Here is a 26354-nt window from a genome sequence, read left to right on the forward strand (position 1 = left end):
ACAACTGCAGGAGGGGATCCTCCTCCCTTGGCAGAAGCCTTTCAGCCCCTCTCAGATGCTGGGAGGTCCCTATGAGACATGGGGGGGCTCAGGGCAGCAGGTCCCTGGCATGGGCTGGCAGAGCTATTTTTAGCAGAAGGTGGAATGTCTGCTGCCAAGTGCAAGAGAATGCAAATGAGAGGAGGCTCCCTGAGGCACCACTGAAAGCTGCTGTATGTGTTTTCTCTCACTAATATGCCTGGATCATGTAGTGTGACTCCTAAGAAGAGCATGGGAGGGGGCATTGCTGGAGGGATCTTTGTGACTTGGAGTTGGGAATGGATGCATGGCCTGGTCTGCATGGAGCACCCCCTTGGCTGGAGACATTCAAGGTCAGCCTGGATGTGGCCCTGGGCAGCCAGCTCTAGCTGGAGGTTTCCCTGCTGACTGCAGGGGGGTTGGATGAGATGAGCTTTGAGGGTCCCTCCCAGCTCACTGCTATCTATGAAGCTGTGCTCTGAAGGCTTCCTGCAGATCAGCCTCTTCAGAGTGCTGTAGGAGCAGCTCCCATGGCCTGGTTTGAGCTATAGCAATGCCACAGATCCAAGATTTGAAGCTTTGCTTACAGAACCATAACTTGTGAGACTCTCCCAGAAACCTGAGTGAGAATTTCTCCAGAATCAGTTAAACTATGGTTTGGGGAAGGGTTTAAGGAAATCTCTCTCTTGTGAAGTCTGATACAATCAGCTCTGTTGAATTTCACAAGGCTGTCAAGACAGTTCAGGGTTTTAATGTTGCTGCTTCTGTGACTCTGACTTGGATCAAATCTTCAGGTTTAGATCACCCCTCCAAGGGGTGTTGGTGAGATTGGTTAACGCTGCAACAACTAAGTTTTGGGGCAGGAGTTGGCCCCACAGCTCAGGGGTGAGGCTCTCAGAGGGTGCTGGAAGCACAGATGTGGTGCTGAGGGACATGGATTAGCAGCAGACTTGGTAGAGTTGGATACTGGTGGGACTGGAGCATCTGGAAGGCCTTTTCCATCTGAACCAACCTCTGATTCAGTTCTGTGACTGCCCAAGTTGTGTCTGGCTCAAAGAGCAACCAGAGCTCCACATTTCTTGAGGGGTTTTTAAAGCCTCACCTGCAAGTTAGTAGATCAGAGCTGTCAGTGGTGTCCCCAGGAGCACTGTGCAGGCTTCACACCTGCAGCACAGCTGTGTGCAGTGAAGCTGCTTTTGCTCCTTTCCCTTTGGTGCTCCCTGTGCACTTGCCCTGACCAGCAGCCAGCCTGTAGCTGCTTTGCTTCCTGCCTGGCCAGCCAAGTGCCCCTGGGGCTAGCAGAAGGAACCAGGACAGTGCAAGTTCCTTCTCCTGCAGCCCTCTCCCTGGGCAGGCCTGGAGCCATCTCCTGGCCGCGTGCCGTGCCGGAGCCGCTGCCAGCCTGTGCTTGGCTGCACAACACCTTCCTGAGAGCCAGGAGCAGGAGTCCTGCCTCTTGGCACTGCAGCCTCGGTGAGGCCTGAGGGCTGCCTGCCTCTGGCAAGCCATGTGCACCACCAGGCCCTTTCTGGGAGCTGGACCCCACTGAGGATAAAACTTCTGCAGCCCTTGGGCACAGCTCAAGCGCAGAGTTGCTCAGATCTGGAGTTCTGGCCAGCAGATGAAAGCCCTGAGCTTTACATCTGCACCAAGGGCAGTTTCTGGGGATGCTCCTTGTCTAAAACACAGCTTGTGCAGGGCTGTGCAGCGTGCTGGGGGCAGTGCACACTGCTCCACCTCCAGAGCAGGCAGAGGTTGTGCAGGGAGGATGCTCCTGGGGTCTCAGTGCACAGCAGCAGTGGGTTTCATTGGCTCTCAGCTTTGGCAGTGCCGGTGCTCACGTGCTGCACCACCACAGCTGGTGCAGTTCCCTTCTCCTTGCATCTTCTGTGTGCAGTAGATGCTGTTGTGCAGATGGGTGCAGGGTCCCCAGAGATTTTTACACAGAGAACTCAGGTAGGTGTGGTACAGGTTGTGGCAGAGGTGCAGCAGGACAGGAACAAGGCAGAGTGGTTGTCAGCCCTCTCTAAGTTCAGTTCTCCTACTCCAGAGGCTTCAAGACCCATGTTCAGGTCTCCAGATTTGGATGCAGATGAGTAAAATGAAGCATGGCACAAAGTGCCTGGGCCCAGGCACTGCCCTTGTGCGAGGGGTGGAACAAGTCAAGCACTTGGCATGGCTCAAGCCTGGGTCACTGAATCATTCTGGTTGGAAAAGACCTTCAAGGTCATCGAGTCCAGCCATCAGCCCTGCTTGGGCTGGGGAGTTGGACTCGATTTGTGCCAACCATGCTGCATTCAGTGATGGAGAGCTCCCTCTGGCCAGCAGCCACCAGCCCTGCTGCTTTCCCTTCCTTGGCAGCCTGGTGGGTTCCAGGGGCAGGACTGGGATCGGTTTTCCTCCCCATTCCCCCCGGTGCCTGTTGTCAACAGCTCCTGCTGCCACTAGCAGTCAATTTGTGAGTGCATCAGTGTGTGTGTTCCTGCTCACATCGATAGCACAATTAATGTTGCAGTCAATGCTGCTGTTAATTTGAGGCTGTGATTAGTGTTGACACTGTGTCAGGCCAGGGCCGGCTGCGGGCGCTGCGCAGAGCTGCGCCGGGTCCTGTCCTGGGCTTGCTGCCTGCTGCCGGCACAGAGCTGCCGTGAGGGGCTGGGAGAGACTCTGAGGGGTGCAGGTCTGCATTGCTGGGGGGCCAGCCAGGGAGCAGATGATGCCTGAGTGCCGAATCCCAGCTTGGGCCCTCGGAAATAATGATCAGTGCTGGTCGGGGCTGCTGAATAGTGCATCCGCTGCAGCTCCTGCACTGCTGCCCCTGGTGCTTCCCAGACCAACCCGTCCCTGCAGCAGCAGAGGGGCCTTCTGAGGGAGGTGCCAAGCACGCTGCCAGCAGAAAGTCTGTCAAATAAGGCAGCTCCTGAGTTTGTTTCTCCCTCCCTGGCCTCTTCACTCTGGGGGCAGGGCTGGGGCAGGAGCAGTACTTCCAAGCCCTGTGCCTCTTCAGCAGAGCCCAGAGCCTGTTTGGAAGCCAGCAGCTCACCGGCACCGTTACTGTTCTGGCAGTGCTCTTAGGTGATTAGCTCAGCCTGTCTAATTAACCTGTGAACTCCCCAGTTTTGCCATGCTGCTGTTAACTTACAAATCTCATCTCTGATTGATTTATTTTTTACCCTCCAGTGCCCATAAATTTAAGTGGACTCTGCATTGCTCACAGCAAGAAGCCCAGTCCCTGGCTGTGCCCCTGCGAGCTCCCTTGCTGGAGCAATGGCACAAGCATCGTGAGGGAGGCCAGGAGACAAGAAGTTAACAGATTGGGGCACTCCGGTTTTGCTTTTCCCAGACTGCAGACTGCTTGCTCCGTATTTATCAGCTAGAAACTGCTTCCAGGAGCTGCTGTTTGCTGTGCCCTGCTGGGTGGCTCTTCCTCCTCTAGGGAGCATTAACAAAAGGAGGTTTGTTTAGGACACAGGACCTTGGATTAGGTTCCCCTCCCTCTCTGCTCTGCCCTGGTGAGACTGCACCTGGAGTATCATGTCCTGTTCTGGGCTTCCCAGTTCAGGAGGGACAGGGAAATACTGGAGACAGTCCAGGATTTGAGTTACGGTGAAGCACTGAGCCTCAGTAGGTGACAGGGCCCAGCCTGGCCTGCCCTGTTGCTTGGAGGCTGACCTGGGCACCTTTCATTGGGATCTGCAGACTTTCTGACCTGCTGCCTGCACACAGCTGAGAGCTAGAGCAGCCCCCAGCCCCTGCTGGCTCTTTTGCTGCAGCAGTCAGATCAGAAGGACAAAACTTTTTTTTTTCTATTTCACCTTTATTCTTTTTTCTGCTGTGGAAGTCCAGTGGTAGCAGAGCAGAAGGCCAGGGAGCCCCTCTGGCTGTGTGGGTTTCTTTGGGGTGGACTGGGTTGCTCCTGGGCTGGCTGGCTGTGTGCCCCTGGTCTCTTTGCACACACTTTGGGTCTGAGCCTGACCAGCAGCTACAGCCCCTGGTCCTGCAGCGCTGCAGCCTCTCCCTTGGGTGGTGGCACACCAGTGGTGTTCAGGCAAAGCACCCTGCTGCCTGGGAGGCTCTGTGCTCCTCTCCCCGAGCCTGCTGCAGCCTCTCCCTCTGCCAGCCCGTGCTGAGGTGTAGCTGTAAAGCTGCAGACACAGTCAAGCCCTGCTGAGGTGTCAGTAGGAAGAGCAGTGGCTGGAGCTGGGAGCAGGGGAAGGTGAGCTGGAACAGCAGCACTGCTGACTTGCAGCCTCAGCTGCGGGAGGGAGGTGGCAGGGAAGGATCCACCAGGCTGGAACGTCTTTGGATCGCTGCCTGCTTTACTTCCAGTGACCCTTTGATTAATTCCTCTGCCTTTTTTGGTTCCTGTAATGAACCTATTATGGCACATCTTAGTGCAGCTGCTGATTGGATCTCAACTGTGTATTGTGCCATTTTGATTTGGATTAAATGGCACATTTCTGCCTGCCGCTTCTCCCCTCTCCCCCCTCCTGTTCAGTTCATCACGGTCGGAATTCAGAGGCTCCACAATGAGAGTTTCAAGCCTCCTGATTGCAGGGGATGTGCAATTGGCTTGAGGAATGTGTACTCAGAGCTTATGATCCTTGGGCGAGCGCAGACGGGGTGATGCATGTGGCTTTCAAGGGACGCTGCTATTTCCATCTGTTAATGGCATTCCGGGCTGGACAGCTCCCCGCACGCCGCGGCTGAGGGATGGGAGGTGCAGGGGACAGATGCTGCTGATCTCCATCGGAGGGGCCAGAGGAGATCATCTGCTGATTTCACAAGGCAGAACACCCAGGGAAAAGCGTTGCTTACCCCGGGCAGGCCTGGGGGGAGACTGCTGCAGCGCCGGGGAAGCAGAAAGGGAAGAGCCAAAGAAATTAAAGGAGGGGCAGAACAAAACATAAATGGAAGCAGTTATGGAATGAAAGGGTCATTAAAGAGAGGGCAGGGGGAGAGAGAAGCAGGCTGGTAGCAGGAGGAGCTGGGGGTGTTCAGTCTGGAGAAGAGGAGGCTGAAGGGACACCTCATTGCTCTCTACAGCTCTCTGAGAGGAGGCTGAGTGAGCTGGGGTTGGGCTCTGCTCCCTAGTCTCAGGTGATATAAGGAGAGGAAATGGCCTGGAATTGTGCCAGGGGAGGCTTAGGTTGGAGGTTAGGAGAAATTTCTTTACTGCCAGAGTGGTCAGGGACTGGCACAGGCTGCCCAGGGAGCTGGTGGAGTCCCCATCCCTGCAGGTGTTCAAGAGACCTGTGGCCATGGCCCTTGGGGACAGGGCTTGGTGGCCATGGTGGTGTTGGGTTGAGGCTTGGACTGGATGCCCTTAGAGGCCTCTTCCAGCTGAAACAGCTCCCTGTTTCTGTGCTTGTTCCAGTGTCAGCAGGTGGTCAGGGGTCCTGTGCCGCGGCACGTCCCTGCCCGCCCGCAGGGCAGCCGCAGCACCCCCCGAGAGGGGCATTTGCAGACCGGTGCCTGAATGGGGGCAGGGAGGGCCAGGATTAGCGTCTGGGGTGGGGAGGGATGGGGGACGCGCTCCAGCGAGCGTGGGAAGGATCGAGCCCTGCCGGCTGTGCTCTGCCCCGCGGCTCGGAGCTCCCGAAGGCAGCACCCGGAGTGCGGCGCAGGCGAGGGCAGCGGCCCCTGCCGCTTCCCCGGCCTGAGGTTGTGCTCTGCCCTGTGCCTGCAGATTGGGATGGTGGCCTGGAAGATGACCCTGAAGACCCCCGAGCACCCCGAGGGCCGGGACATCATCGTGATCGGCAACGACATCACCTACCAGATCGGCTCCTTCGGGCCGCAGGAGGATCTGCTCTTCCTGCGGGCCTCGGAGCTGGCGCGGGCCCAGGGCATCCCTCGCCTCTACGTGGCTGCCAACAGCGGCGCCAGGATCGGCCTGGCCGAGGAGATCAGGCACATGTTCCACGTCGCCTGGGAGGACCCCGATGACCCCTACAAGGTGAGGGCATGGCCGGCGGGCTGGAGCTGCAGGGACTCGCAGCAGCATCTTGTTTTCCACACCGCCTCTTGTGACAGAGGGGAGGCTGAAGCTGAGGCTCTGCCGGGCCCTCGGGTGCAAAGCCTCCTCGGTTTGGCTCTCTGGGGCTGCAGGGCTGGCGGCCAGAGCTGCTCTGATGCTAGGAGATGTTCTTGTTGCCAGCTGGAGCCAAGTTCTGCTCCCTCACAGCTTGCTTTTCCTGGGCACTGGGAGGGGGCTGCAGCTGGGGTCGAGGTGACTGAAGTGTTTTTCCCTGCAGGGATACAAATACTTGTACCTGACTCCTCAAGACTACAAGAAAGTCAGTGCCCTGAACTCAGTTCACTGTGAGCATGTGGAGGACAATGGAGAGTCCAGGTAAGCAGAGAGGTCAGGTGGGAAAGCTCTCTGCTGACCCTTGTCTGTACAAGGTGATGCATGTCACAGCCTGGGCTTCAGCCCAGACATTGTGTGGGACCCAGGTATGCAGCAAGCCACAGCTGTGTGTGGTGAGAGCATGGAGACTGCCAGAGGAACCCTTTTCATGGGCATTCCTCTCCCTTGGCATTTCACAGCTTCAGAGTGCATCAGGTTGGAAGGGACTCTCAAAGGTCATCCTGCCTGACCCCCTGCAGGCAGCAGGGACACCCCCAGCTGGAGCAGGCTGCCCAGGGCCACAGCAAGGCTGCTCTTGAATGTCTCTGCTCTTTGCAGAGCAGCTTTGGCTGCTCACATGTAGGACATTCCATGGTGTTCAGCAAGGCTGCAGCAGCAGCCCATGCAGAGGTCCTGGCTGGCTTTTGTGCACATTCCTCAAGGATATTTAGTCAGTTCTCATTTTCTTCTCAGCAGATCACTGGTCTTCATGACTCTGTGTGTGTCTCCCTCAGGTACAAGATAACAGATATCATTGGGAAGGAAGATGGGCTTGGAACAGAGAACCTCAGAGGGTCTGGCATGATTGCTGGAGAATCATCCTTAGCCTATGACAGCATCATCACCATCAACCTGGTACTGCCCCACTGCTTTCTGTCCTTCAGGCTCTAGTGTCTGTTGCAGCTACAAATGCTGCAGTGATGCCCAGAAGATACAGCTGGGATCAGCTTGGGGCTGGATGTAAATTGGCTTCTGTAGGCTCTGAGCAACACCACTGGCACCAGCACAGGGCTGGGGCCCTTTCAGGCTAAAGTGAAACCACTCTTGGAGGAGTCATTTGGCCTCATGTTTGCTCAGTCTGCAAGTCCCTGCTGCTCTTTGCTTAGGTGCAATCCAGGTGTGTGCAGCTGCTGTGCTGCCAGACCCCACACCCTGCAGCTGTGCACCAAGAGTGGGTTTTACAGCCCTGTACTGCAAACACACCCAGCCTCTGCCAGGTGTTGGGGTGGCTGGGCTTGGGCTGCGTGGCAGGACAGAGACCAAGGGGATTGCTTCCTTCCCTGTTCCTCTCCTCAGGTTTCCTGCCGGGCCATCGGGATCGGGGCGTACCTGGTGCGGCTGGGCCAGAGGACGATCCAGGTGGAGAACTCTCACATAATCCTGACTGGCTGTGGAGCCCTCAACAAAGTGAGTCTCTGCATTTCAGCCTTCAGAGCTGGGGGAGTCATGTTGGTGTTTCTGTGAGTCCCTCAAGGAGCTGCCACTGCTCATTTTGGTCCCTTGTCCTTTCCCTTCTGGAGCTCTTCCTGACCCAGGGAGGAGAACCGCCCCAGGGCAGCAGCTGTGAGCCCTTCCTGCCCCTGCGGCCTTGTTGCTTTGCTCCCTGCTCAGGAAGCAGCCCTTTTACCCACCTGTTTCTCTTGACAAGAGCATCACACTGACAGCCAGCCAGGCAGGCATCCTGTTGGAGGTTGGCAGGAGACCCAGGCACAACTGCAGAGTTAAGGGCCTGGGTGTGAACCGGGTGAAGGGGGAGAAGGAGAAGCAGCTTTTAACACAGGTTGTGTGCAGTGACCAAATGGCAGGAGTGGAGAAGCTCACTGACTGGGCAGCATCTCCTCCCACCCCCTGTGCACTGTGACAGAGGGAAGAAGGCAGCTCCCAGTGTCTGGAAGAGCATTCCAGAACACACAGGTGTGGATCTTCCTGAGCTTTCAGCCACCCACAGCCCTGCCTGAGCGCTGGGGGAGGCTGCAGCCTGAGCAGGTTGTGTGGATGGTGATTTTCAGGGGGTCAGACCTGCTGCAGAGCTCAGCTGTGGGGGCAGGGAGGAATAACTCAGGCTGTCAGAAACTTCCCTGCTTTCACCACTGAAGTGGCTCTCCTGTTCCCCCCCCCAGGCAGAGGCAGTTTTTCCCTTGCTGCCCCAAGCTCATTAATATCCCAGGCTCCAGCCCTTGTCTGCAGCTTGCAGCCGACTGGGCTCTTGTCCCTCTGGCTGAGGGCTTTGTTTCCCTGGGAGTGGGGACTGTGTGGGCACGAGTGCCCTTCCCATTGTGCAGCTTTGTTCTCAGGCACTCTCCAGCACCTGGGGTGGCTGTGCTTCAGCACAAGCTGCGCCTGGAGGAGAGCCTGCCTGACAATGGGAGATAAAAGGAAAATAGTCTCTTGTTGAATGATTCCCCTGAACGAGGGGGCTTGCAGAAAATGAAGCATTGATTCCATCAGCACCCTCAGTTAGATCTCTTACACACATCACACACACCTGCATGAATGGGAGGAGAAGAGGCATTTGAAGATCCATGCTCTAAAGAGAAATGGAGTCAGTTTAGTGCCTGCTGAAGTGGAGTAAGTTGCCTGGTTCCAGCTGTCATTTGTTGGGATCGGGGCCCTGCAGAGCTTCCCAGATGGCAGGGCCAGGCTGTTCAGTCCTCCTCTTCTGCTCTCTTCTCTCCAGGTTTAGCTGCACTCTCTGCCAGTGGAGTCACTGTTTGGTTTTACATGGCTAGATTAATCTCACTGAATTTGAGGCACTTAAGAAATAAAGGATTTAGTCTGAATGAAGCACCTGACATCTGTCAGTAGGTGTCAGCAGGAGGAGTTGCTTCCTGAGGGTGATGTGCCCATCCCAGGAACTCCACTGGGCTGCATAATCCCATGTGTGCTTTTCCCTCCCCCCTCCATAGCTATCTGTGGAGGCACTGAACCTTCACCTGGCTAAAGGTCAGGCAAAGGGAGAACCTCTTGCATCCTACCCAGCTTTCCCAGGAAGACAGCTAAGCCCAGACCACCTGTCCCTGGACCTGGGGAGACTGGGAAGCCCCACTCGTGCTCGGGTGCTGTGTGGTAGCTCTTGCTGCTTCCTCTTCCTTGCTGTGCAGTCCCTGCAGTTCTGGCCAGAGCTTCCTGAATGGGTCCAGCCATAGCTGTGCCCCAGAGGTGTGTCTGGAGTAGAGAAATGGTGCCCAGTGCTGATGGGGAATGGCCCAGCCAGCTGGTGGGGCCTTAGAGCAAAGGGGATGGCTGAAACAAAGATTCAGGATGGAATCCGCTCACTTCAGCTGCAGTATCACCCAGACAGGTTGGACCAGATGATCTTTGGGGTCCCTTCCAAGCTGGCATTCTGTGAAGCTGCTGCCTGGTGTGACAGTTGGAAGGGAATGTTCAGTGACACAGTGCATGGAAACGCTGCTCCTGATGAAGTGCCAGGGCATCCCCGGGGGCAGAGCTCACCCCTGGGCTTGTGTCTGCCTGCAGGTCTCCAAAATGTCTTCTCCCACAGGCAGGGGATGTGCTGAGCAGAGGAGGCAAGGAGGCCGTCAGGGAGCAGGGAGCTCTCCTCGGGGAACTTGGGGTTGGTTTCCCCCTGTGCAGTGCTGGGTTCCTGTTAATTTACAGGGGGGCAGAGGGGACTGTACAGCCCCCAGAGCTGTACAGCAGCGGCAGAGCTGCTGCCGCCTTCGTTCATCCCCAGCCGCGGGGGGGGGGGGAGCAGGGAAGGGTGCGGTGCCCAGGCCAGCCTGGCACCCGCAGCTCAGTGCCAGGGTGAGCTGCAGCCCGCGGGGGGGGGGGGGAGCAGGGAAGGGTGCGGTGCCCAGGCCAGCCTGGCACCCGCAGCTCAGTGCCAGGGTGAGCTGCAGCCCGCGGGAGGGGAGCAGGGAAGGGTGCGGTGCCCAGGCCAGCCTGGCACCCGCAGCTCAGTGCCAGAGTGAGCTGCAGCCCGCGGGGGGGGGGGAGCAGGGAAGGGTGCGGTGCCCAGGCCAGCCTGGCACCCGCAGCTCAGTGCCAGGGTGAGCTGCAGCCCGCGGGAGGGGAGCAGGGAAGGGTGCGGTGCCCAGGCCAGCCTGGCACCCGCAGCTCAGTGCCAGGGTGAGCTGCAGCCCGCGGTGGGGTCCGGGGTCGGCTCATCCCGGGCTGGCTGTGGGGTGCGTTGTGAGCAGGGGCAGCGCCCCGGGGGGAGGGCTGCAGGATTCTCTCCGCCCCGGGGGCCGCGGGAGGGTCCCCTCCGCTCCCGCCGACGCTGCCTTTGTCTCCGGGCCGGGCCGGCAGGCGCGGCGGAGCCCCGGGCGGCGGCGGGGCTGCGTGTCAGCCGTACCCCTTTTGTCTTTCGCCGCTCCGTGCGCTGCAGCGGGGGGTGGGGAGGTGGAAATGCCATTTCCCGGCGGTGCCGGAGCCGCTGACCCCCCTGCAAATGGAAATAATGATAATGCGCGGCTGCATCAAAGCCTCGGCACATCCAGAGCCAGGAGGCATGAAATGCAAATGACGGGGGGCAGCAGATGGATGCTGCCTGCTCGCCCGGTGCCCGCTGGATGCGGCGCTGCCGCCTGACGCGGGGCCGGGCTGGGATGAACACGTTAGCCCTGCGATTCCTTTCATTTGCCTGCTGCTTGCTTTTTTCTGCGTGCTCTCGCTGCTCGCTCCTGACAGTATTTTTTCACACCCCAGCGAGCAGCCCCTCCACTCCGCTCGGCTCCACTCCATCTCCCTCCCTCCCCTCTCCCTCTCTCCCTGCCGCCTGCCTCTCCACGTCTCGGGTCACGTCGCCGCAGCTCCGGTGGAAATAATAAGATATAAACCACGAGGTTGTTATTTGCATAGAAATAGCATGGAGCCCCAGGCAGCATGGGAGAAGGACACAGAGATCATTTGTCTCAAATTTTAATGAAAACTTTTGCTGAGGCAGAGGCTTTTATTTTTTTCATTTTTTCTAACTTCCCCTGCCTCCTCCTCCTCCTCCTCCCCCTCCTCCTCCTCCTCCCCCCCAGCCCTGCACCTGCCACCACCTCCCTCAACCCCCTGTGCTCATCACAAGCTCAGCACACAGTCAGAGACTCCTAGAATGGGTTGGGTTGGAAGGCACCTCAGAGATCATCTGCTCCAACCCCCTGCCATTGGCAGGGACACCTCCACCAGCCCAGGGTGCTCAGGGCCTCATCCAGCCTGGCCTTGAGCACCTCCAGGGAGGGGACATCCACAGCCCCCCTGGGCACCCTGTGCCAGTGTCTCCCCACCCCCACTGGCAAGAATTGCTTCCTCATCTCCAGTCTCAATCTCCCTTCTTCCAGCTCAAAGCCTTTGCAGTTCCATCTGGGAGAGGGCTGTGCAGCTGCCAGGCACTAAGAGGTTAATTGCTGTTTGTGTTCTTTGGAACAGAGGCAAGACAAGAGCCCAGCACCCCCAGTTTCTGCAGTGCTTGGGTGGTGCCAGCTTCCTGGACTACATTTTCATTTCAGGCCTCACTAGGATCTTCCTAAGTCTGTTGCTGACCTGTTTTTAATTAGTTTGCCCCTGGCTGTCTGTTGTGGTTTAAGGGGTCCTGGTGTTGGGACTGCTGTGTTTGTGTCACCTCAGAGGGCTTTCAGCTCCTTTTCTCCACAGACACCTTCCAGGCTTTCCCTGCAGGCTGCCAGCTGTGGCAGAGGGGCTCAGGAACTGCTCCTGACCTGAGACCATCACCTTGCTCTAGAGATCCTGCTGTCTCAAAGAGGTCATTCTCTGAGTGGTGATGAGGAGGTGCCCCACACCCTGCACCTCACTGCAGGACATCTGAAGTGGCCTTCACTGCAGGTGAAGGGAGGGCTCTAACCAGCAGGTTGTCCTGTTTCCTCTCCCTTCTGTTTAGCTTCATTTCCCCCAAGCTTTCCAGGCTTGGCCTGCCTGAATCAGGCCCTGCAGCTGTCCTCTGGTGTGCTGGTCCCAGGGGTCCCCTGGCACTGTGCTGTTGGCCTGGATTGTCACAGAATGGAAGGGGACACCTAGAGAGGGTCACTCAGGGACACATCCAGGTGGGTTTTGAATGTCTGCAGAGACCCCCCACCTCTCTGGGCAGCCTGCTCCAGGGCTCCAGCAGCCTTACATTAAAGGAGCTCCTCCTCATGTTTAGGTGGAACTTTGATGTTCCAGTCTGAGCTGTTCCTGGTTTGTTTTGAGGCACTCAGCCAGTGTGGCTCTCTGATGCTGGTTGCTCTTCAGTGTCTTCTGTCAGATGTGGACATACCCTGGCTGCCTGTTGGGATGCTGTTTGGTCTTGGTGCTGAAGCAGCCTGGCACTGACCTGAAGGTTGCAGGGCACAGCTGAGGGAAGCTGCAGAACTTGTTGGTTGCCCTGAGACTGGAATGAGAATGGCAAGACAAGAGGTGAGGGCTTGGGAGGAGCAGGCAGAGATGCTCAGACTGCTGGCTCAGGTGTGAAGCTGGGCAGAGAAGCTGGTGTGAGCAGCAGGAAGCCTCCAGAGGCTGTCAGGCTGTCTGGTGTCAGTCTGCAGGCTCAGCAGCAGTACAAACAGCCCTGTGGTTCTGGTGCCTTTGGGGGCTGGGGCTGCAGAATGCAGGCTGTGGAGAGCTCCTTTTCCTTTGAGATTCCAGGCAGGCATAGCTCCATATCTGCTCAAGATGACTCCAGTCCTGGGATTAGATCAAAGCAATCATGTGAGAGCAATCATGTGAGTTAGAGCAGCAAGTGCCAGCCCTGTCATTCAAAGAGCACTCTCATTATTAATGCATGATAGGAATCTCCTCTAGTGGCACAGCAAGGGCCCTGTGGGTGCAGGGCCTTGGAGATGCTGATCAGAGGGGCTGGGGAATGTCCCACAGCAGCTTTGGCCATCAGTGCTTCCTCCCATGGACCTCACCAGGGGTACCCTGCTCTTGGCTCCAGTGCTGGGGCAAGCAGGGGGGGCTGCACTGCCCTGCCTTGCATGGCCCTCAGCACCACATCTGCACAGCTTTGAAGCCCCCCCAGGGATGGGGACTCCACCAGTGCCCTGGGCAGCCTGGGCCAGGGCCTGACAGCCCTTTGGGGGAAGAAATTGCTCCTCCTGTCCAACCTAAACCTCCCCTGGGACAATCTGAGGCCGTTTCCTCTAGTCTTGTTGCTTGTGTCTGGGGAGAAGAGCCTGACCCCACCTCACTGCAGCCCCCTCTGAGGGAGCTGTAGAGAACAATCAGGTTTCCCCTTGGCCTTCTCTTTTCCAGACTAAACACCCCCAGGTCCCTCATGATTAAGCCTAAACCCACACTGCAAGGTGAACAGAGCTTCACTGTCCTGCAGCCTGTCCCCTTGGTCTCTGAATGGGGTCTGGAAGGTTACCAAAGGAGTGACCAAACCAAGACCTTTAAGTATTGCTGCTGGTGTCTGGACTAGGGAACCCCCATCTGAGGAGGGCTTTGTGAATGTCTGCTCCTCTAGAGCAGGAGGCTGTGGCTTGAGCTTGCAGAGTGTTTTGACTCCTTTTGATTTACCACTGACTGATGGAGTGACCTTGAGCCAAACATGCAGGCTCCCTGCACTCGGGAAGGGGAGCCAGGCAGGAATTTCTTGACAAGACATTTGTCACTGGAAAATGCCAGCTCACTGGAACTGCTCTCTCCAGGAAAAGAGGTCAGCCTGGGTGAGTCTCTCATTTGGAGTCTCTGGGGCCAGGTGAAGAGTTTGGGGGCTTTGATGCTGCTTTGTTTTCCAAACTGACTTCTCCTCCCAACTCAGTTTTTATTTCTCATACCTACAACAAATGCTTCAGAGCCAGAAGCAAACATCTTGACCCTGTCTGATATTTATTCAGATCTCAAGACTGCCAAATCTGATTTTCTGCTGCAGCCTAGAAATGTTCACAGATCCTCCCCCAGTACTGCAAGGTGGACAAACTGTTTCCTCCCAGTGACACTGCACCTTGCCATCTGCAGGGAGGGAGGATCTGATCAGCAGTGGAGTCCTGCTGCCTTTGTGCTGGCAAGGTGTTCTGGGGCCTGGAGGCAGAAGGTGGTGTAGAAAGGGCAGCTGCAGTGCATCTGGATGCATCTTGCTGCCTCCGAGGTGCAGTTCAGTTGCATTTTCCCCTTCCCCCTCTGATTCCCCCAAGTTAAAGCAAGCAAAAGACTCCCCCAGCAAGACCTGCTTCTGGATTTGCAGTCAGTAGCCATCTCCAATAACCATCAGGCTGTCAGCTTCCCCCCACCCCCCTGCCTCCCACCTCCCCCATCACTCACCAAAGGGAAAAAAGAGCTGGAGCCACAGCTTGAAATATATCATGCAATAGTGTATCATGAATTTCTTGTGAATCACATTGGTGAAGCAGGTTTATTTATTTCTGAGACTTTAAATCAATACAAAGTAGGTCTCTTAGTTCTGAAGCTGGGATGGAGTGTGAAAAAATGAGCCCATTGTACTCTTAAAACTTTGGGGAAAGGAGATGACAGCTATATAATTCCATTTACCAGGCACTAGGGGCTTTAATGTGAAGGTGCCAGGGAGCTCTTTGTGCATTTAGAGCACCATATCTTCTAAATAAAAGATCTGTAGACTTGATAGTGCAGTGCAGCTCTGCCTTTAATAATCTCCAGGCATTAGACTGAGCCAATCTGTTCCCAAGCCAGGAGAGTCCCCTGGTGAGGGCTCATGAATTAGGAGTGCAGGAGCTGCACACCTCCGGGGCTGAGAGATGCAGGAGGAGTCTGCACCCACAGCGACCTGGCTGTGCTGGGAGCTGCCATCCCACCTCAGCCTGGCCCTTCTGGCTGCTGTCTCAGCCTCTGATGGCAGGAGGTGTGTGTGGGAAGAGCTGAGCGTCAGCAGCGAGGGCTGCAGGACCTGCTGGGGCTTGGCTGCAGGTAGCAGCAAGGGTTTGCAGTCCCTGTGTTGTGCTCCTGATGAGACCTCCTGCTGCCCTGCCTGCTTACAGAAGGCTGTCAGAGTGCTGCTGCCTTGGCTGCTGCAGCTCCCTGGCAGAGCACAGCAGTGCAGTTACTGAAATGATTTGGGCAGAGTCTGGCACTTGTGTTTGATGCACACAGGCGATGTGCTCGCAGTAATGACAGCACTGAGGGTGCACAGTGAGCCCCACTCCAGCCCTCTGCTCTCCTTGCTGCAGATCTTTCATCTCTGATGAAACACAGGAGCCAGTCAGGTCTGCAGCTTTGCAGGCAGTGTCTCAGCTACCTGCAGCTCTGTTCCTGAAAAGCAGCATGGAGAAGGCAGCTGGTCAGAGAATCAGGGAATGGGTTGGGATGGAAGGGACCTTGAAGATGGGCAGGGGCAGCTCCCACCAGCCCAGGCTGCTCAAGACCTCACCCAGCCTGGCCTTGAACACCTCCAGGGAGGGGACATCCACAGCCTCCCTGGGCAGCCTGTGCCAGTGTCTCCCCACACTCACTCTCAAGAATTTCTTCCTCATCTCAGTCTCCCTTCTTCCAGCTTCAATCCATTCCCTCTCATCCCGTCACTCCCAGCCCTTGTCAGAAGTCCCTCCCCAGCTCTCCCATAGCCTCTTCAGTACTGGAAAGCTGCTCTTGAGGTCTCTGATTCCACACCAGGTTGTGGAGCAGTTTGTGTGGCCTTTGACCTGTGCTGAAGTCAGGGTGTGCTGCAGAGCTCCTGTGTGCCGTGCCCCTGGTGCTGCTCTCCACCCAGCTCCCTTTCCAGAGGGCTGCTCTCCAGCCAGGTGGATCCCAGTCTGAGTTGCTCCCTGGCTTACATGTTCCCAGGTGCAAGACCCTACCCTTGTCCTGTTGAACTGCACAGGGTTCCTGCAGCCTGTCCAGGTCTTCCTGGAGGGTGGCTTCTCCCTTCTGCAGTGTCAACCTCCCCACTCATTTTGGTGTCACCTGCAGCAGACTTGGGCTCCGGGCTGCTCCTCCCTCGGGGTATCTCTCGTTCCCTGGGTGTTGGGAGGCGGAGGGCAGGGTGTCTGTGTGTGTTTGGGAGGGGGTTTAAGAGCTAAATGAGGCAGGTGGGCGATGCCCTCTGCCTGTTGGCAAGGCTCAGCCCATAAAGATAACAAACGGCCTGGGCTTGCTGGAGTGTCAAAGTTATGAGTTTATTTTGTAATGATGTGCTCCTGCCTTCATGAGGTAAACTGGCCGTGGCAGAGGTGTTATTAGTAATATGGGCTCAGTGGAGCAGAGAGCTGAGTGACCGAGAGCTCAGGGCATCAGTCAGGGAGAGGGCAAATGGGAAGAGACAGCAGGGGAATGAGAAAGGAGCTGCTGTGCCTGGGCTGAGATTAGAGACCGAGCAGCGCGAGGCAAGGAGAGGCCCAGCAGCCGGCGTCTTGCTCCTTCTGCTCTCTCCAAGGAGCTGCTGGGGCTTTGTCTTTGCTGTGCTCATCTTCCTGGGCAGTCTTGTGGTGTTTTTCCCCAGTTAAAAATTCAAGTAGCAGCCCCCTGCCGCTCGTCTTGCAGCAGCTCTGAATTCGTGAGCTGAGCTCAGGCAGCACCCAGGGGACTTGGCCACGTATCAGCTGGGGGCAGGGCAAGCTTCCTGCCCTTCCTCAGCTGCCCTCTGCCTCAGTTCCCCTTCCTGTCCTCTTGCCCTTGGGATCACTGTCCCTAAGGTCTCACCTGCACAGAGGGCTGGGGGAGGTCTGTTGTGAGTGGCTTGCTCCATCCTTTGGTGTTGAAGTGCTGGTGACTTGCTGCAGGGGTGGCCTCGTGTTCGCCTCCTGAGCCAAGCCCTCCTCACATCCCAGCCACTGACAGCTTCCCCTTTGTCTTCTTCCACAGGTGCTGGGCAGGGAGGTTTACACCTCCAACAACCAGCTGGGTGGGATCCAGATCATGCACAACAATGGGGTGACACACAGCACTGTCTGTGATGACTTTGAGGGGGTCTACACCATCCTGCAGTGGCTTTCCTACATGCCAAAGGTGAGTGCCAACCCCAGGGCAAGCTGCTGCTGCCTAGCACTTTGCTCACAGGGGCTGGAGGCTCTCTGGGCTTCCTGTGTGCTTATGTGGCTGTTGTCAGGCTGCTCAGTGTTAGGACACTGGAGTAAAGCACTGCAGGACCTGGGCTGTGGGGTGGCCTGGCACTGCCTTGGGTCCTCGCACGTGGCTCCCCTGCCCTGCTGCCAGGCAGTGGATTGTCTCTTGCTGAGAAGCCTCTGAAAGTTCCCCTCTGAGGCAGCAGCTTGCAGCAGTTGGTGTGTGGTGCAGGAAGGAGCCTGGAGAACGAGAGCCAGGTGGCCTGGTGACCTTCAGAAATGGATCCTTCAGTGCTTTTCTTTTCCCCCTAGAATGTGCTCAGCCCTGTTCCTATCCTCAAAGTGAAGGATCCCATCGACAGGACCATAGACTTTGTTCCCACCAAGACGCCCTATGACCCTCGCTGGATGCTGGCCGGGCGCCCACACCCAAGTAGGTTGATGTTTGGTGGCCAAGGTACACAAGGTGGACCTTGTTTCAAGCTGTGTCAGGGCTCTCTGTCTGCCATCAAGTGTCTTACAGAGCTCAGGCAGCAATTGGCTCTAAACAATTTCAATATAGTGTAGAAATACATAGTATAGACAAACAGTTCCTGCAGGGCTCCAAGAGAGCTGGGGAGGGGCTTCTGACAAGGGCTGGCAGTGCCAGGGTGAGAGGGAATGGATTGGAGCTGGAAGAGGAGAGGTTGAGACTGGAGATGAGGAAGAAATTCTTGAGAGAGAGGGTGTGAGACACTGCCACAGGCTGCCCAGGGAGGCTGTGGCTGCCTCCTGCCTGGAGGTATTCAAGGCCAGGCTGGATGAGGCCTTGAGCAGCCTGGGCTGGTGGAAGTGTCCCTGCCCATGGCAGGGGGCTGGAGCTGCATGAGCTTCAGCATCCCTACCAACCCAACCCATCCTGTCAGTCTATGAAACCTGAGTGCTTGAGGACACCTGCAGTTAGCTGCTTCTGCAGATTATTTTTGTGTGTGGTTGAGAGGGAAGTCCCCAGGCACAGGGCCTGGACACTGCAGGGATCACAGCAGATCCTGGAGGATGACTGTTCTGGAACGCTGCAAACAGAGCCCTGTGCCCATCCCGGGCTGCAGGCTGGGTGAGTGTTGTGCCCACTGTTAGTAAGGAGCCTGGGGGTGCTGAGGGGAGGCCTGTGAGAAGCTGCAGGTTTCTGGGTTTGGGTATTTCTGCAGCCTGTCCCCAGCCATCCATCGAGCTGCCTGCGCTGCAGCTCTCGCTGCCTCCCCAGCACGCTGCCTTCAGCTTTTAATTTAGTGGAAGCGTTAAGGCAAGCAGATGATTCCCTGAGATAAGTTAAAGCAGATATCTGCTGGGTGAAAAGTTAAAGCCATTTATTAGAGGAGATATTGCCCTGATATTCTTCAAAGTGACGCCCGACACGAGGCCGGAATCTAAACCATCAGCTCTGGGCCCACGATGGAGAGATAACGTGGGGATGGATGGTCACATCTCACAGTGGGGCCACAGAGGCAGGGAATGTAGAACACAGTAATTACAAGTTTGGGCTTGATAAAACACTCTCCATCCTGTTTAAGTCAGCAGAGGTTAGCTCGCTTGGATCTCCACTTTTAATTGGTTTTGGACTTGGGTTTGCAGAAGCAGAGGGGCTCAGACAGATGCAGCCCTCAGAAGCTGGGTGCCAAGGGGGAGAGCTGGGAGGGATTTGGGTTGGGGTTGGGCTTTTTTGCAGAGCTCCATGAGGCTTCATGGTCTGCTCCAGGGTGGTGACTCTCAAAGCAAGCTTTAGTTTATGGAGAGGAGCATCATCCTCTGGTTCTGCTGTGAGCAAGGAGGCTTCTGGTGTCAGAATGCTTCACTTCAGGCTGAAAGAGTTGGGGCTGTTCAGCCTGGAGAAGAGAAGGCTCCAGAGAGACCTTAGAGCTGCATTTCATCTGGGGAGGGACTGCTCAGAAGGGCCTGTGGGGATGGGACAAGGGGCAGTGGTTTGAAACTGGAGCAGGGCAGAGTTAGGTTGGACATCAGGAGGAAGTGAGGGTGGAGAGACACTGAACAGGCTGCCCAGGGATGTGGTTGAGGCTCCATCCCTGCAGACATGCAAGATCAGCATGGATGTGTCCCTGGGCAGCCTGCTGTAGCTGGAGGTGTCCCTGCTGCCTGCAGGGGGTTGGACAAGATGCCCTTGGAGGGTCCCTTCCAGCCCAGTGCCATCTGTGCAGCTGTGAACGTGCGGCGGTGCGGCACGGCGGCGCGGGCTCGGGGGTTCTAGACCGGCCCAGAAATGTTTGTGTTCAGGTCCTGTCTTTCTCCAGTGTCCTTTCTTTAAAAGCAAAGTTAGCCAAGAACCCAGAGGTGAGGCAAGCTGAAGTGGGGAGTGGGCATTCTGAAGAACATCTCCAGTGACTGTGCTGCCTTTGGACAGCTGTCTGCGGGGGCTCGAGCAAAGCAGAGTTACTTACTGAGAGGTGCCAAGGGCTCTGCTCCCTGAGCCCCAGCCTCTGCCAGTAAATGATGCTGTGGCTGATCAATTGCTGCCTTTATGCAGACTAGCAAATGAAATGAGAGCTGATGGCTGAGGGCAGAGTAATGCTCAGCTGTCCAGCGTTCCCCTGTGTTATAACCTAGCTGGAAATGGAGAAACAGCCAAGGCCACCTTCCCCACTGGCACTTCTGAGCAGGTTTGGGTTGCTCCTTTTGCTGTTCTCTCTCCCTTCCCTGCCTCTGACATTCCCATGTTTTCCCCTTCTCTTCAGATCAAAAAGGACAGTGGCAGAGTGGTTTCTTTGACCATGGCTCGTTCCTGGAGATCATGCAGCCCTGGGCACAGACTGTTGTGGTGGGCAGAGCAAGGTAAAGTCTGAGGGGTTTTGGACCTTTGTAGAAATCAAGTTCCTGTTGTGCTTTGCACTTCCCTGGCAGATGCTTTGCAAGCTGATGGCTGTAAGTAAAACCAAGTCATCACCTGAGTGGGGTAGGGTTCTGCCCCAGGAGTGAAGCATGGTCTGGTGGTTCCTCCTGTCTGGCTTGGAGCTGGCAGCTTCACCATGCACCAAAAGAGATGCTGTTGAAAACGATGGCAGACAATTATCTGCTTCCCTAGGCAGCTGGTGGCACAGTGAGGCCTTCCTGCAGCCCTGACTGCTGCAGGCACATCAGGCAGCTGATGGCTTTGCATTTCCTTTGGCTTGCAAGGGAAGTTCAGCTAAAACTAAAGGAAATGGCAGAGGGCAGGAGCTGACCTTTGAGGGCTGTGCCACAGTGGCAGCAGTCCAGAGCCAAATGCCCTACTCAGCCTCACAGCCTCTGGAAATCCTCTGGCTGCCCCTGGGGTCTGACTCCATCAGCTCTGGCCTCACCCAACTGGTGACTCAGGGCCTGACCCTAGCAGCAGGACAGCCCTGGTGATGCTGTGTTTCACTGCCAGACACCCCCACAGCACAGCTGGCACAGCCAGCCAGGCTCCCAGCTGCTCTTAGCTCCTCCGTTGGCTCTGGCAGCTTCTGTTCCAATTTAAAGCCATAGCTCCCCAGAGCCCTCCTGAGGGTTGCAGAGCAGAGGTCATGCTGTGAAACAGCAAAGCTGAGGCTGCTTCACCTGCCTGAGAGGGGCTGGAGTTGGGGGGGGGGGCTCAGTCTCTTCTCCCTTGTATCAGTTTCATCTCACAACATCTGGGAATTGTTTCAAGGCTTTATGTTAAGCAGTGCTCCAGGGGGCAGGGCTGGAATCAGTGGTTTGGCAAAGCTGGAAGATCTCTGCTCAGGTCCCTGCTCAGCTTCAATTGCAGTTCCTTTTTCTCCTGCCAAATTCCAAGCTGCTCCAAGCTCTCCCATCCAGGTATCTGTAATAGGAATGAAAGGGACTTCAGTCAGGAGCAGTGGCAGTGGGAAAACACAAACCCAGCCAAGTAGGGATGTACTCCTCTGGGATTGTTACTGTAAGTGCTGCCAAAACTCATCTCTTGTGTGGATGTTTGGAATCTGTCTGCTGGTGGCTGTAAATTGTCTTTTATTATTGGATGGCAACTTGTCCAGGGACACACTATAAAACAAGATGGAGCATCTTCATGTGCTGGCCTGATAAAATTTATATGAAGTATAATGGAAAACAGAAGTTGTTTTGAGCTGTTTTCCAGTTCAATAAATAACTGTAATACTTGGATAAAGATGTTCTTTATTAGGTCACCTGGGCCTGCACACCCCAGCTGTAAGTTACCGTCGCAGACGGCTCTGCAATTACAGCTGCTGGGCAGCCTCTTCATCACGGGCAGTGGGGAGCTGCTCAGCCCCTCCTGCACACGGGCCCTGTCCCCTCCTGCTGCAGCACGTGGGGCTGAGGCTCTGCTGGGACTCTGTCCTGGGAGTGAGCACTTGTCAGCAAGATGCCTTTTGTGTGCATCCTCCTGCTGCCTGCACTCCTCTGCTGCCTGCTTCCCACCCCTGCGGTCACAGAATCACCGAGTGTCAGGAGGTGGAAGGGACCTGTAAAGACCATCCAGTCCAAGCCCCCTGCCACAGCAGGGGCACCCAGGGCAGGGCACACAGGAGCACATCCAGGTGGGGTTGGAAGCTCTCCACAGAAGGAGACTCCACAGCCTCTGTGGGCAGCCTGCTCCAGGGCTCAGCAGCCTCACACCAAAGAAGTTTCTCCTTGTGCTCCTCATGCTCAGGTGGCAGCTCCTGAGTTCCAGTTTCTGTCCACTGCCCTTTTGTCACTGACCCATTGCCATCCTGCAACGGAGGGAGGACACAGACAAACCCAAACCTTTACCCATCATTCACCCCAGCCTCTTGGGAGAGGGAGGGTTAGGGTGGCTTGGGCATCAGCCTTGCTTGGTCCTGCAGCCTGTGGGTGCATTTCACCAGGGGACAGCGCTGGGGAAGCTCTTGGCTCTTCACATTTGTTGGTCATGGGCAGGAGCAGCAGTGTCACAGTGTGAGGGTGGCAGGTGGCAGTGGTGGGGATGTGGCTGGCTCACCCCAGAGCTGGGCTTTGCCATGCCCTGTTCTGTCTCCAGGGGCTGTCTGCTAGGTGTAGCAGGAGATTTGGCTTTTGCAGCTCTGACTTCTGCTCTGAAGTTCTCCAGCCAGGTGCCTAAACTCTTCAGAGGGTCCAGAAGGCTTCTCTGCCATCTGCTTGCCTTCTTTGTCTCTCTTGAGTGTTTTGATGCCGTTGTGTAGCAGCAGGGATCCTGCTTTGTCTCCTGTGTCACCAGGCTGGGAGGGATACCTGTAGGAGTGGTTGCCGTAGAAACGCGGACGGTGGAGCTCAGCATCCCTGCTGATCCTGCAAACCTGGACTCTGAGGCCAAGGTAGGTTGAGATGTGCTCAGCTGCTTGTCTGTCTGTCCTCTGCAGGTGAACTCTTTCTTTGGTAGGATTCCCCCCCCCAAACGAGGGACTAAAGTACAGCCCTCCCTTGGTGAGCTGCTAGCAGTGGCTGCTGCTGGAGCAGCGGCTGGGCAGCTGAGGCCCCTGCATGCTGCTTCTCCTGTGGCTTGGGGGAGCTGCAGGGCCCAGGGCCAGGAGGTCTGCCAAGCAGAGGAGCTTTCCCTGTTCCCTCACTGTGATCACAGAGTGTCAGGGTTGGGTGGTCTCTGCTCTCATGCTTTGCCTTTCCTCTGCCTGCTTTCACAGCTCTAGCCCAGCATCACCTCGTTGGGGTTTTCTCCTTGGCACATCCTTCTCTCTCCTCTCCTTCACCCCCTTGCTGCAGGCAGCCTTTCCATGCTCTCCCTCTCCTTAGCTGAATCAGTGGGAACCCTCCTGCTGGAGCTGGTGACAAGGGGATTGTCCTGATTCTGCTGTGGGCGAGCAGCTGCTGAGCATTCGAGGTGCTGGGTTCCTCCTTGTCAGTTCCACAGCCCAGCTCTTGCTGCATCCATTCCTGTGGGCTTCTGCCAGCTCTTACCTTGATGTCTTCCAAGACCCTAGCAGGCTGTTTTCATTCCCACCAGATAATCCAGCAGGCTGGGCAGGTGTGGTTCCCTGACTCTGCCTTCAAGACTGCACAAGCTATCAATGACTTCAACAGAGAGGGGCTGCCTCTGATGGTCTTTGCTAACTGGAGAGGCTTCTCTGGAGGAATGAAAGGTAACCAGCAGTTTGGATCCACTTTTGGTGCCATCTGAAATTGTGCCAGGGGAGTTAGGTGGAGATGAGGAACAATTGCCTTGCTGCAAGAGTGGTCAGGGAGGCTGCCCAGGGAGGTGGTGGAGTCCCCATCCCTGGAGGTGTTCAGAAACCTGTGGCCATGGCCCTTGGGGACAGGGTTTGGTGGCAGTGGTGGTGTTGGGCTGCTGGTTGGAGTGGATGCTTTTGGAGGCCTTTCCCAACCCAAACAGTTCTGTGGTTGTGTCCCACGTGCTCCAGCCCAGCTGGCAGCAGGAGGAGGAGGGAGCCCTGGTGCCCAGGAGGGAGGAGCAGAGCCGTGGTGGTCAGCACCTCAGTCCAGCTGTTCTCCTGCACCTTGCTCACTGCTGGGCCCTGTGCTGAACCCTCCTGACTCTCTCCATGCTCCCTGGGGGGCAGTTTGCAGTTTGGGTTTCAGTGCTGGCTGGGGGATTATGCAGGGGAGGGAAAATAAACAATTATGCCACCCCTCAGTGCACACAAACACACTGCCAGGAGCAGGCTGCACTGTGGGTAAAATGACTCCAAAATTGTGTGTAATGAGTAGGAAAAGATTAGAGACAGCTCTTGCTATGCTGAAAATTGACATTAGTGGAGGGGAAAAAAAGAGAGGGGGGAGAAAAAAAGGCAAAGGGAAAAAAGGAAGAGAAAAAGAGAAAAGGAAAAGAAAAAATGCAAAACAGGGGAAAGGAGGAAAGGGAAAGGAAAGGGAAAGGAGAGGGGGAAAAGGAAAAGAAGGGGGTGGAAGGAAAACAAAAGAGGGGGAAAAGGGGGGGAAGAAAGGAAAGGAGAAGGGAATAAAGGAGGTAGGTGGCACTCCCAGAGGATGCTCAGCTTTTACTCAGCACTGTTGTTGGTTTTTTCCCTAGGATGGGTTATAAATAACAATAAAAAAAGGCATTAAAGAACCCCCAGCTCAGCAGCACAAAAAGCCTGCTTTAAATCTCTGCCCCCTGGGTGCTGCATGCCAGCCTGGCTTGTCTGGGAGGGACATCCCTGTGTCTGCAGCCAGCCTGTGCCTGGTGGTCAGCTCCAGGTCCTGTCTGACAGCCCAGCCAAGCCTGCTCAGCTCTGCTCCGGGCAGGGGGGCTCAGGGCAGGCTGCCCAGCACCATGGAAATGCAGAAGGCTGGCTGCAGCCTTTCCCAGGTGCTTGATGCAGCTGGCTGCCAACATTTGCACCCACAGGGGCATGAGAGGAGCCTCCAGTGAGCTCCTGTCTGTGTGCAGCCAGCACTGCTGCGCTCTGCAGCTGAGCAGGCAACAGCAGAGGGTGTGGGAACCTGGCTGGGGGACACCTCTGCCCTCCTCAGAGGACCCCTCCACAGAACCACAGAATGTTCAGGCTGGAGGAGCCCTCTGAGGTCATCCAGCCCACCCCTCAGCCCCACACCACCACAGCTCTCAAACCCTGTCCCCAGGGGCCGTGGCCACACCTTCTGTATTGCAGAGAAGAGAAATCTGCTGTGAAGGAAGGCTGGGAGACTTGGGGCTGATGGCCTAGAGGGGAGGAGACTGAAGGGAGAGCTTCTCAGTGTTTATAAATACTTGAAAGGTGGCACCAGTGGTGCCCAGTGCCAGCACAAGGGGCAGTGGGCACAGACTGGAACAGAAGAAATTCCATCTGAACAGGAGGAGGAGCTTCTTTACTTTGAGGGTGGCAAACCCCTGGAGCAGGCTGCCCACAGGGGTGGTGGAGCCTCCATCTCTGGAGACTTTCAAGGCCCATCTGGCTGTGCTGTGTGGCCCTCTCTAGGGGACCCTGCTTTAGCAGGAGCCTGGACTTGGTGGTCTTCAGAGGTGCCCCCCCCAAGCCTTACCCACTACAAGAGCACCTTCATTGCCTCTTGTGCTGTCCCTGGGCTCCATCTCCCCAGCCTGAGCTTGCTGATGCCAAACCTGAAGGAGATTTGGAGACAGGCACAGAAAACGTTGAGTTTCTCTCAAGTTCTGTGCTCCTCCTCCCTCTGCCTTGTTCACACAAGGAGTGCACTTAACCTGACTGAAATACACCCCCTTGGCAGCAGTGAGGAATGTGCTGCTAATTACACAATTATTTTATTATGTAGCACCAGTAAAAAATGTCCAGGAAAGAATTAATTCAGTTAAAATAATTTGAATCAAGCAATTATTTTCTTAACACTAGAATTAGCTGAAAGTGCTTCAAGTGCTTTATTACTGGCACTACATAATCAAATAATTGTGTAATTAGTAATAAATTTGTCACCCCTTTTGAGGCCTTTTTCTTCACCCAGGACAAAGGAGAAGGTTGGGAGTTTGCTTTGGTTCTCAGTCCTCACTGTCTCTGCCAAGAGTTTAGGGCTGGAAGGAATGAATAGTTCTCCTCTTCCTCAGCATCTGACATGGCTAAAGAAGGGGACAATGACCTTGCAGGTGACCTGCAGGCACCCCAGCACAGCCCTGGGGCACTGCCATGCTCTGGCTTGCTCTTTCTGCAGACATGTATGACCAAGTGCTCAAGTTTGGTGCCTACATCGTGGATGGCCTGAGGGAGTACCACCAGCCTGTGCTTGTCTACATCCCCCCCCAGGCAGAGCTGAGGGGAGGCTCCTGGGTGGTGATTGACCCTACCATCAACCCCCGGCACATGGAGATGTATGCAGACCGGGAGAGCAGGTACAGCGCCTGCCCCCACCCTGCTGGGCAGCTCCAGCTACACACCTGGGGCAGCACAGCTGCTGAGGCTCTGGACAACAGGGCTGGGGAGGAGCAGCTGAGGGGGCTGGGGGTGTTCAGCCTGGAGAAGGAGGCTGAGGAGAGACCTCATTGCTCTCTGCAGCTCCCTGAGAGGAGGCTGGAACCAGGTGGGGCTTGGTCTCTTCTCCCTAGTCTCAGGTGGTAGGAGAGGAAATGACCTGGAATTGTGCCAGGGGAGGCTTAGGTTGGAGATGGGGAAAATAATTGTCCCTGCTGCTGCTGTTCCATAACCCCCAGCATTGCCCTTCCTCCTCAGCCCTGCTCCTGCCCTCGCAGGTAGAGGCTGAAGTGACTTTATGCACCAAGGCCAAGTTTCAAGTCACTCCAGCTTTGGCCTGGGCAGGATCTCTAATGAAGGTGGCTGCTAGCTGGTTTGTCACACAGCTTACACACCCTCTGAGAGAGCTGTCAGACCACAGCTTCACAGAGACTGCTGAAGAGCATGGCTGGTGCCAGGCTGTGCCTC

General features: G+C 56.2%; 1 protein-coding gene across 3 annotated transcripts in view; it reads left to right on the top strand.

The window, feature by feature from the left end:
- ACACA (acetyl-CoA carboxylase alpha) overlaps positions 1-26354 on the top strand; it is a 112393-nt gene that overhangs the window by 72830 nt on the left and 13209 nt on the right. For all 3 annotated transcript variants that reach the window (XM_054166712.1, XM_054166710.1, XM_054166711.1), the window contains 10 exons: positions 5708-5977; positions 6276-6373; positions 6886-7006; positions 7448-7558; positions 16871-17014; positions 17383-17503; positions 19797-19893; positions 22256-22352; positions 22997-23132; positions 25630-25807. In XM_054166712.1, coding sequence (XP_054022687.1) covers positions 5708-5977; positions 6276-6373; positions 6886-7006; positions 7448-7558; positions 16871-17014; positions 17383-17503; positions 19797-19893; positions 22256-22352; positions 22997-23132; positions 25630-25807 — 1373 coding nt within the window. The remainder of the gene's footprint in view (positions 1-5707; positions 5978-6275; positions 6374-6885; positions 7007-7447; positions 7559-16870; positions 17015-17382; positions 17504-19796; positions 19894-22255; positions 22353-22996; positions 23133-25629; positions 25808-26354) is intronic.

This window comes from Dryobates pubescens, chromosome 13 (assembly GCF_014839835.1).
Source record: "Dryobates pubescens isolate bDryPub1 chromosome 13, bDryPub1.pri, whole genome shotgun sequence".
Classification (NCBI taxonomy): domain Eukaryota; kingdom Metazoa; phylum Chordata; class Aves; order Piciformes; family Picidae; genus Dryobates; species Dryobates pubescens.